This window comes from Diabrotica undecimpunctata, chromosome 8, assembly GCF_040954645.1.
Source record: "Diabrotica undecimpunctata isolate CICGRU chromosome 8, icDiaUnde3, whole genome shotgun sequence".
Taxonomy (NCBI): Eukaryota; Metazoa; Arthropoda; class Insecta; order Coleoptera; family Chrysomelidae; genus Diabrotica; species Diabrotica undecimpunctata.
Window position 1 is genome coordinate 30,048,383 of NC_092810.1, and position 12,040 is coordinate 30,060,422.

At 33.5% G+C, this 12,040-nt stretch overlaps 1 protein-coding gene across 1 annotated transcript; it reads left to right on the forward strand.

Moving 5' to 3' along the window:
• Positions 1-2,528: 2,528 nt before the first annotated feature.
• Positions 2,529-10,733, forward strand: LOC140448345 (facilitated trehalose transporter Tret1-like). The gene is made up of 2 exons (XM_072541432.1): positions 2,529-2,748; positions 9,246-10,733. The coding sequence occupies exons 1-2, from the start codon at positions 2,625-2,627 to the stop codon at positions 10,568-10,570; spliced, it is 1,449 nt and encodes a 482-aa protein (XP_072397533.1). The 5' UTR covers positions 2,529-2,624; the 3' UTR covers positions 10,571-10,733.
• The last annotated feature ends 1,307 nt before the right edge of the window (positions 10,734-12,040 follow it).

Here is a 12,040-nt window from a genome sequence, read left to right on the forward strand (position 1 = left end):
TTTCAAAACTGACACATTACATTGAGTATAATTTAACTTAACTACACATTTAACTTAACACTGCTACACATTTTCCATGAAAAGCGACAAAAAAAAACACAAAGCATTTCAAATTTGAAGTAAAATTTGGACCAACACTGAAAACAACTGTCCCTGATAGCAGCCTTAGCGAGAGTGATGTAATTCTCTTCCCCGCAAAACCTCCTCAGCGATCTAAGTGGATGTTTATTTTCAGGCGCAATATCGAGCGGCTTAACGATATAAGAAAATACCAAAGAAATACACATCTGTGATATATAAACAAATTTTAAAATGCGTTTATATTAACTTCAGCGATGCAAAAAGAATGAAATACTTTTTCAGTGTTTTAACATATACGAGGTGATTTAAATATATACCAAAGAATTTAAAAATGCTACAAGTGGCGGACAAATTCACATACGTAGGCTGCCTGATGACCAATGACAACTACATAACAAAAGAAATCAAACGGGGAATAATTCTGGTAAATAAGTGCTTTTTAGGCAGCGTAGAAATATGAAAAGTAGAAACTTAAGCTACAAACCTAAAATAACAATATACAAAACACTTATATTACCAGTGCTGACATAGGGATCGGAAACATGAACCATCTTCAAGACAAATGAAAACCTTCTTCCTCTTCTTTCTTTTTATAAGCAATTCTGCTTGTTCATTGGCGGATTAATACCTCTATGGAATGTTGTCATATCATCTTTTGCGCGGTCGTCCGGTACTTCTCTTCTGCCGATTGGTGACTTATCTCTTGCTATGGTGACGACACGGGTCTCCTCCATTCTTCGTATGTGGTTATTCCATTCTTTTGTTTATATTTTGTGTCCATTCATTAATACACTGTACGTTACATTTTATTCTAATGTCTTCACTTCTCTTTCGATCTCTTAGCATATTTCCTGTAATTCTTCTCAGTACTCTCATCTCTACGTTTCCAGTAGCCTCTTGTGGCTGTGTCGGGTCTTCTTTCTGAGGCGTATGTCATTATTGGTCTTTCACTGGCTTTATAAATTCTTGACTTTATCTCTGTGTTTCGCCATATAGTGTTATTAAGGCATCCTGCCAGTCTATTTGCATTTTGTACTTGATCTCTCACTTCTTTGTCCAGGACTCCGTAGCTAGACAGTGTAATTCCCAGATATTTTATTTTCATTACTTGTTCAATTCTGATACCATCAATTTCTATTTTACATCTAGTTGATTCTTTGTTGATTACTATTGTTTTAGTTTGCTGAGATGAGATTGTCATATTAAATTCTTTTGCTCTTATGTTAAATCTGTGGACCAGTCTTTGCAGACTATCTTCATCTGGGGCTATCAATATTGCGTCGTCTGCGTAACAGAGTATTTTGATTTCTTTGTTTCCCAATCTGTATCATCTTCCTTTGTTAACGGTTTTGATGATTTCATCTATGATCAAATTGAAGAGCATTGGGATTGAATCAATCTCTTTGTCTTATTCCGCTGCCTATTTCTATAGGTTCTGTAAGTTGTCCATCTATTCTGACTTCCATTTTGTTGTTTTGGTAGATTTTATCGATAGTTTTTATAATATTTAGACTTCTCTATTATACTTTTTTTTCTTTTCTTTACATTTTTCCTTCACTTCTGTACAAAACTATGGAGTTCTTCGCCTTGGGAACGATTTATTTTTATTTATATTTCCTTCACCAAGAACTTCCTTGGCCGAGACTAAGATATTAGACTTAATTTTTGCCCAGCTTTCTTCGACTCCATCACTTTCTGTGATAGTATATGTATTTCTGCTTTTTTGGTAATTCTTTTTTGAAATAGGTATCTTGTGAAGTCATCCTGTAAGCTATCGACTTTTATCTTTGTGGTGTGTTCTGGTGTTTTGTTGTCACATATATGTGTTTTCATTCGGATTTTGCACAATACCAATTTATGATCGCTTCCTATTTCTGCTGATGTTGGTGCTCTTACATCAAGATTTGAGAGGGTTGTAACTCTCTTTTTGACAGAATATAGTCTATCATAGATCTTTGTCCTCTACTGTTTTCAAAAGTGTATTTGTATTGTTCTTTATGAGGAAAAGATAAAAACCTTTTGTCCATATTTGAATGAAGACTCCTGAGCGGAATATTCGGTGACATCTGTGATAACGGTATTTGGAGGAGCAGGTACTACTATAAGATATACCACAAATACAAACAGACATTTGGTTGTAAAGAGGTGATATCTCTTCTGCTCCTGCTCCTGCACAATTATTAATCTCAGCACAAGCAATTTCTAATTATTTTTGTAACTTTCGAACGAGATCATTTTTGTCAATTGCCGGGCGAAAAATATTAAGTGTAGTGAAAAATGGGCAAGAAAGTACAGAAAAATTAGCTCTTATCTTTTCGTAAATTACCATACAATTAGCAGTGAAAATAACATCTTAGAATATCATTACATTAACATGACAAGATAAGATAACCTGTGAAACTATATTTCAAAAACTATATTTAATGAAAGCCCATTATAATGTTGGCATAGAAGCCCATAAAATACAAGAGACGTCTAAGATTATTGTATAAATAGTAGTTTAGGTCAGCTATGAAGAACAAAAAATAATAGTTGCAAATAAAATGGAGCAACGATCTGAAGTGGTTTATAAAAGTGTTGGTGCAAATGTAGATGGTAAACTTCTATTGAAGAAAGATGTTGGTTCACAAAAAAATAGAACTTTTCTGTATCTTTCCGCAGTCATAGGTAATATATATTTATTTTTTATTAGTACCAAATTAAATTCCTCTCACGACGAGCTTGCATTATCTATATATCATAAACTGCATATTCAACACGGTATTTATTAAAATTGGTTTATGGAAATTTTACTTATGAAGAACTTAAAGTAAATATTTTGACAGACATGCCACTTCTATTTATACCCAAAATAAACTACAACTTTGTTATTTTAAATATCACACCCTATATATTATTGCAGTTTTAGATTATGCGTAAGATTCTAGACAAAAGACTGCTTCCAAAACTAAGATTCTCGAGTAACCGATCTAAACTAAGATCTTAGCAAAATAGGTCAAATGTTTTTACTAGTTTTGGACGTAGAAATCAAAGTAACTACCTTTTATGTTGTAGTACCAGTTTTTAATATCTCCTGGACAAAATTAACGCACCACTTTAATTAATCTAAATATTTACAATATGAACACAAAATAAAATTAAGTTACATTAAAATAATAATAAACACCTATAAATAAGTCCAACGGAAATGCGTAAATAAGCTAGCATAACTCCAAATTGCAAAAAGAAATAAATTAGTAAAGTAACACAATAAAATGCATCTGGGTCAATACTAATACCGTGTAGGCCCTCCTCTACTTCTTATGACTGCATTTATGCGTCGAGGCATGCTTGATATCAAATGTTCAACAAAAGCTTGGAATATTCTTCCATTCTTGAATAACGGCCTCAATGAGTTGATTGTGATTGGCAACAGGGGGTCTACGACTTCGAATCTTTTTTTTGAGATAGTCCCATAGATGTTCTATATGATTCATGTCCGGACTGTTAGGTGGCCATTCTAATAATGGAATATCAACATCATTTAAGTAGCCAATAACCTGTCGAGCCACATGAGGACGAGCATTGTCTTGCCTGAATAAAAAATTAGGTCCAAAAACCGAAGGCATTACATGTTCGACAATAATTTTGTCTAAGTAATAATGGACATTCATAGACCTCGTACGTATGGGGACCAACTGCCGTCCGTCTGGTTTGAGGAAAAGAGACTATTTTCAGTGTTAAGAACATTCTAATAAAAATAAATGAAAGTACGATTTCAATTAATGCTAGGTACTATTAGGTGACTGTCTCAAGACAATTGACAGTTGAGATAGAGAAAACCAACCTGGCCGTTAAAGACAGGCAGATCTAAAGTGTTATTATCCTAATTATGAAAAAGTGGAAGTGGAACGGAAAAAGGGACAACCAGCTCACAAAGTATTTTCCCAGAAAAAAGAGGGAAAACAGGAGATGTTGGTGAAAATCCGACATCCACTTGTTGTACAAGATGAATTAATGATAAAGGCTATAGCAGGATAAAATGGTTAAAAGTGCCCCCGCACCGATCAGCACCGCGACTTGTGCTTTCAATAAAGCATATAAAAACATGACTTCATACAAATTTTTAGCTTCACATGGCCCATAGAACCTCTTAAATCTAAAAAAGAAGATTTTTTCGACTTTATTTTTTTCTGGACGCAATTTTGCTTTAAAAAATCTAAAAAAATTCATGAAGATGTATCTTGCAAATATAAAATAGCCTGATTTTTTTCAAATTTTTATATTGAAAATTAAGCCCAGGAAAAAATTTTGAAATTTTCAATAATTTTTTAGGTTATGTTAATAATTTTTGACTAACTTTTAAATAGTATTTTTTTTATGTATTTTTTCTTATTCTACTAAATGGCCAAGGCAGAATTTTCAATTTCTGAGCGGAAAGCATCGAAAAATCAAAAAAACCGTTTTTTTATTCATTTATTTGCACATAACCTCAAAACTCAGTTGGTAATTCAAGATTTTTCAACATTTTTTCTTCTACATCATCAAAATTCATTGTAAAAGTCCCCATTTAACTCTTTTATAAAGATAAAATTCGAAAATACCACGCTTTTTATCCTTTTCACTTTTTTTTACCTTACCTCAAAATCAGATAGTTATATGTATGCTTTTCCATCTATTTTCTTGCTATGAATCATCATTGTAAAAATAATTATTTTTAACTTACAAGTTCTCAAATTGCGAAAAAATGGTGATTTTCTAATATTTTCTCACTTTATTCGCTCATAACCGTAAAATCTAGTAGCTAAATGATCGAATTTACGCTTATTTTGATCGTACCCTTCAATTTTATTATACCACTTGTCTTTTTTTTTCTTAAATAGTCAAAACTCGAAAAAAAAAATGATAGAGCACGCTTATGGGAAATATCATCCCTTTGTCCTAAAATCCGTTGTGAGTTAATATCGAAAATCTCAAGTCGTATTGAAATTCTTGAAGTAGTTGGTCATATCGAAGTTTAGAGTTGAATATTATAATTGCCATATATCCTATAGGCGCGCGTATCGTACTCTATGGGCTCTTTGGGCTTCAAAATCCTCGATAATATTGCAACGGATTTTAGAAGAAGAGGATTATTTGATAATAAGACTAAGACAGTCAAAGCGATACGAAGGCGACACCAATACCAAGGCGAAAGCAGTGACGGCAGAAACAATGTCTGCAACGGGCATACTCCCATTGCCGTTGTCATGGTTACGGATCATGCGCGTTGCAGACATTGCTGTTGTCGCCACTGTTTTCTTTTCATCTTAGTGTCGCCTTCGTATCGCCTTTGTGTCGCCATCGCCTTCGTATAGCTTTGACTGTGTTAGCCCATAGAGTACGATACGCGCGCCTATAGGATATACGGCAATTATAATATTCAACTCTAAACTTGATTTTACCGACTACTTCGAGAATTTCAATACGACTCGAAATTTTCGATATTAACTCACAACTGATTTTAGGCCAAACGTGCTCTATCATTATCTAGTAACATTTCTTTTGGTAAACATTTGGCACTAGACTATATGTAGGCAATATGCATTATCAGCTAAGGCTTGCGCACAAAAAGTGATATGCAATTAAAAGCGATAAAAACAATTGTTGAGGAAGGGTCAGTCATAAAGCTATAGGTTTGTTTCGAGTTTTGACTATTTAAGAAAAAAAAGACAACTGGTATACCAAAATTGAAGGGTGCGATCAGAAATAAGCGGAAATTCGATCATTTAGCCACTAGATTTTAAGGTTATGAGCTAATAAAGTGGGAAAATATTAGAAAATCACAATTTTTTCACAAATCTACAAATTTGAGAATTTGTTAGTTAAAAATGATTATTTTAACAATAATGATTCATAGCCCGTAAGAAAATAGATGAAAAAGCATACATCTAAGTATCTGATTTTGAGGTAAGGTAAAAAAAAGTAAAAGGATAAAAAACGTGGTATTTTCGAATTTTATCTTTATAAAAGAGTTACATGGGGACTTTAACAATGGATTTTGATAATGTGGAAGAAAAAATGTTAAATTGCCAATTAAGTTTTGAGGTTATGTGCAAATAAATCAGTAAAAGACCGGTTTTTTTTATTTTTCGATGCTTTCCGCTCAGAAATTAAAAATTAAGCCTTGGCCATTTAACAGAACGAAAAAAATACATAAAAAATTACTATTTAAAAGTTAGCCAAAAATTATTAACATAACCTAAAAAATTATTGAAAATTTCAATGATTTTTCCTGAGCTCAATTTTCAATATAAACATTTGAAAAAAATCAGGCTATTTTATATTCGAAAGATACATCATCACAAATTTTTTCAGATTTTTTAAAGCAAAATTGCGTCCAGAAAAAAATAAAGTCGAAAAAAGCTTCTTTTTTAGATTTAAGAAGTTCCATGGGCTCTGGGAAGCTAAAAATTGGTATGAAGTCATGCTTTTATATGCTTTATTGAAACATAAGTCGCGGTTCTGATCGATGCGGGGGCACTTTTGACCATCTTATCCCGGTATAGCCTTTCACTGAGATGGTCAATATCATTACGCCTATATATAATTGATGGCTGTTTGAGAATATGACACATTTCAAGAAACGTTATTTTAAAATTATTATTTTCAGTGGCATCTCTGTACTGTCAAAATGTGCCCGATGGTTTGTTGATAAAACGTATGTAGATAAGGCTCACGTGTGTTTTGAACAATTGATATCACTTCGACGAGAAATAAGGCGTCCTTTTAAGTAACGACCAGTTTGTTCAATGTAGGACAATTGAGAAGCTTGCGTTCAAAAGGGGCTATATCCGTTTGGAAAAAATGTCCAGGAAACGAAAAAACTTCTTATCTGCTGGCCTTAGTACTTGGGGATAACATGATAAGGTTTATTTGTAGTGTTTTAGGAAAGTAGTTTGATGCAATTTGATTTTTATTTTTTGAGTTAACGTTTTTTGAAAAAAATTGTTTATTAATCTGGATATGGATAGTTTTGATTACAAAATTTTAAAAATTCTCAAAAAGAACTAATTAAAACGCCAGAAAACACATTTTTATTATAAAATTGGAACAAAAAAGTCAAAAGGAACCAAGAAAAACAAAAAATATTTATATGTGAAGAGCAGGTTCTTCATCCAAACAGTCACATTCCTCGCTCTCATCTACTTCTTTGTCAGTAGATTCCGTGTCTGCATTAGCGGAAACAAGTAAATCCTTATACCATTTTAGATCTGCTTGCAACATCCAATTTTCACCAAACAGCTCTTTCAGAAGCTTCGTAAGACTGGGTTTCTTCTTATCTGGTAACGAGTTTCTGGGCTCTATAATGTTTAGAACCAGGTTCCCATCGTCTTCTCCTTTTTTTAGCATCATCTGACGCGATTAATTTCCAGATGCAAACCGATAATATAGGTGTGTATTTACTTCAATCTTTTGTTGGTTTTGAATGTCTTTTGTGATAAAAATTCTTTTTGTTTCAGCAATGCCCTTTACCTTATTGTACACTTTATCAAGTTCCTTTATATTAAAAAGTTTTAACAGTATTAACTCTTTTTTTGGAGATACTCAGTGCAGCAAAAACTTTTGACACACCCGCGTTGCTTTGTTGTCGCGCTTAATAAAATACGAGACACTAAGATTTTTCAAGGGGATGGCATTCACGTATGCCGATCTATGACGAGCAATAGGAGCGACGGATATCATATGGCACAGTCTAACGTCTTGGTTAGTTTTGATCGAATTTGCATAAAATTCCTGCCTTAGGGTTTGGATGTGCCGTTTTCTAACTGTAGCACACTGAAATGATTTTCCATTATGTTGGCAACGCCTTTCGAATCAAAGCAGTGTTGGATCGGGATCACCATACCTGTAAAATGCAAAGAAACTAGCGTAAAAAAGATTATATTTATATCAAACGACACTAACATAGCCAGTGGGACCATCCACCCAAACCCCTTAAAAGCAAGCAATCGAAAAACGAATGTGTAAAAATAAAATTATTATTTACATAAAAGCAAATTATTACATACCATGATGACTGTTTAGCCTGGCGTTTTGTCCCATTTTTTATGCGGCGTCTATAATAGAACCTTTATTTCCCTGCTCTACGGTGATCATTTCTTCATCCATATTGCACGTGGATCGTCGTCAATCGTCAATATTTCCGGAAGCAAACCAGCACTACTCCCACAAGAGTTGGCGAATAACTGATCGTCACTCAACGAACGCCTTTACCCCTACCACTCTTTAGTTAACGGTCAACGCGAGGCGGTCGCGAGTTCGCCAAGTGTATCGTTACAGTATTGTCAGATGCACCACTATTTTGCCGTTCTGAATATAACGAATTATTGGATATAGCCACTTTTGATCGCAAAAGTAGGATATAGGCACTTTTGATGCCAAATGCCGGCTTTATATGCGATTTTAAAATATAAATAGCTCGTTTTGAACGCTAATAAACGTGTCAGTTGATAGGTCTTGTAAAACTTAGCCGAAAATCACAAAAAAGCATAATTTGGAAAAAAATGGATATAGCCCCTTTTGAACGCAAGCTCCTCAATTTACAATCCTGACAAGGGATTCTATAGACTACATTGGTTTTTTCCTGTTTAGGTAAAGGAGGCTTAGTGTTGGAGAATAACTTTAGTATAGACCTGTAATAATTTATCCCTGTTAAGATCTGTTTTAATCCTTCTCTTATTTGAAACGCATCTGTCATCTCACTGTATATCTATACATGAGCCACTGTGTCCGTCATGGGCATGCGAAAGGATCAAGTAGTTTGAACGATATTTTAAATTTACTTAATAAAATTAATTTTATGGCTATGCTTTATAAATTCAAGAAGGTACCTTAAGCTTCTAAACAATCTGAATAAAAAGGTGCATATTTTTCCGCTTCAAAGTCTTATAACCAAAAATTTGCTGTTGCACGGACTGCTGAGTTGTTCCTGACATCGCCCTTTATAACAGAGTAGGTTTCAAAAATTCAAAAATTACTGCATGAAATCGACACAGCTTTTGGTAGTAGGCACCTCCTTGACTGACACTTAAAACGAACATAAAATATATTTTTACATGACCCAGACTGTAAGCTAATCTAATAAACAGTACCTACGATATATATTGATAGTAATTGTAATTTATAAATGTTTTTTTTTTCAGCTAATTTATTTATATTCAGCGTATCGAGTTTATCCAGTTGGTCTTCATCGGCAATAGAAAAATTAACCGCAAATAGTTCAGATATCAATCCATTGGGAGAACCAATAACAGCAGTACAACAATCATGGATAGCCTCTTTACTGCCACTAGGAGCCGCAATTGGTCCACTTTTATCTGGAAAGATCTCCGATACAATCGGAAGAAAAAAGACGCTACTAATAATAGCGGTTCCCAACGTCATTTGTCTCTTCATAATATGTTATGCAAGAAAAATAACCATTTTTTATATATGTAGATTCATCAATGGTCTAGTTACAGGAATGGCATTCGCTATTATACCAATGTATCTTTCAGAAATCGCGGAAGTGTGCAACAGAGGAGCGATCTCGACCTTAATGGACATCTTCATGAACTTAGGGGTCGTGTTTAGTTTTTTGTTAGGACCTCTCTGTTCTCTTAAGCTTCTAACGTTTTTGTGTGCCTTACCATTAGTTTTTTTTATTATTGTATTTGGTACATTCATCCCAGAAAGTCCAATATTCCTAGTATCTGTGCAAAAGGAAGATAAAGCCAAGGAAGCTCTAAAAAAATTGAGAATGTCAAAGGACGTTAATGATGAGTTTAAAGCGTTACTAACTTCATTTGAAGCTTCAAATCAAAACGAAAAAGGAGCTTTAGAGTTATTTAAAGATGCTGGATCCAGAAAAGCTCTGATTATAACCATAGGATTAATGTTTATTTGCCAATTTTCTGGAATTAATTCAGTTATAAGTTATCTTGATATTATTTTTAAAGCGTCTGGTTCTACTCTACCACTCTACTTTTTAACAAATGCAGTGGGAGTTATACAAGTTGTCGGAAATTGTATTTCGGTATCATTAATAGAGAAATTAGGAAGAAAAATTCTAATTTTGACATCGGCCGTAGGTATTTTAATTACACAGATTTCACTTGCCGTTTACTTTTACCTTAAAGATGTTCAACAATATAATCTGGATGCGGTATCTTGGTTACCAGTCGCTAGCATATTTGCCTTCAACTTTGCTATAAGCTTAGGGGTATCTCCCCTACCTTTTACGGTTATGGGAGAGATCTTCCCTCATAGTACCAAAGCTTCCGGATCAGCTCTTGGTTGCTGTTCTTGTTTTGTTTTGTCTTTTGTCGATATCTTCACTTTTAGGGTATTTATGAAATTGTATGGCATAGCTTTTTGTTTCTCTTTGACCACTTGTTTTGTGTTTTGTGGTATAATTTTTGTTTACTTTGTTCTTCCCGAAACGAAAGGAAAAAGTGAAAGTGAAATTCAACAAATGTTAATAAAGTAAATATTAGATTAAGTGTAAATGTCTGCAGGCTAATATACAGATTTTTCAAAATCTTGTACCAAAAATTTATATGGGAACATTTACAATATATATATATATATATATATATATATATATATATATATATATATATATATATATATATATATATATAGTGAGGGAAGTAGGCAGATTGAGACCCCGAACTGGGGGTCTTCTTGAATTCTTGAAAATGGCTCCAAAATGGATGCCGAAACGTCGAGCTTTAAATATTCTCAACGAGGTTCTTCCCGAGAACTCAGTAATTTTCATATATATATATATATATATATATATATATATATATATATATATATATATATATATATATATATACCTCGGAGGTAAAGGACACTATGTCCATTCTCTTACTTTTTCAGGAGAGCAGTTTTAACATTTTTTAAATTTGTAATCAGTAAATACTCATATGTTTCTTATATTTAACCAAGATTAATATATTATTAAGAAACAACGCAAAGAGCAATGGAACGAATCATGCTTGGAATATCACTAAGAGACAAGATTAGAAACACCGAGATAAGACGTAGAACGAAGATTAGGGATATTGTGGAAGAAATTGCAAAAATGAAATGGCGCTGGGCAGGCCACGTAGCCCGATATTGATAATACGATTTCATGCACATTTGAATTACATGATTTGACGCATGATAAACTGACGGAACAAAAGGCAGTAGTGCAATTAAGTCATTGTACTTTTGTTTTGTGATTGGTAATGGAATTACTGAGACTTGATCTAATTGGGCTGGAAACGTTACTTCCTGTCTTCGATACCTCATGAAGTCCACTTCATACATATTTTGATTATTGAAATCGGTCTTATAAAAGAGCTTTCCAATGTGTTCTTGTTGGACTTGTAGGAAAACACATGTTGACAGTAGAACAGGGTCTTTATTAACATTCTTTTTTCTACTTACAAAAGGAGGATTAGGTGACAATTTCTTATCGAACAGCGTTTTGAAGTTTTTGAAATCTGCAAGTTCCATATTATGCACTGTGTATTTACCTGATGTTTGATTAACTAGTTGTTGCCAGTCCCATGGTGTTAAAATGGCCAAATTCTAGAGTTCCTTTCTTTTTCTTTCGATTAAAGCATGAACACTGTCTGCTTCCATATGTTGTGACCTTTCAGTAAAAACTTTTGAGTGATCGTCTTTATTTGAGGGTACGTACGCAGTATCCAAAATAGCACATTATAATACTTATATTTTTATTTTATCTATAGCAGTTATCGGTCCAAAGAGTGATGACGAGGCAATTTCATTTGCACCTCGGGCACCTTTCAATTCGTCTTACATCATACATTGTACAGAAGAATCACTGGCATCACATAATGTAAAATTTAATGTCCAAAGCTTCCTTTTGTAGAAACTAATTCAATTGTTTGTTAGTGGTGAAGGCAAACATTTTTGCAAATTACCAGATAGTACTTTG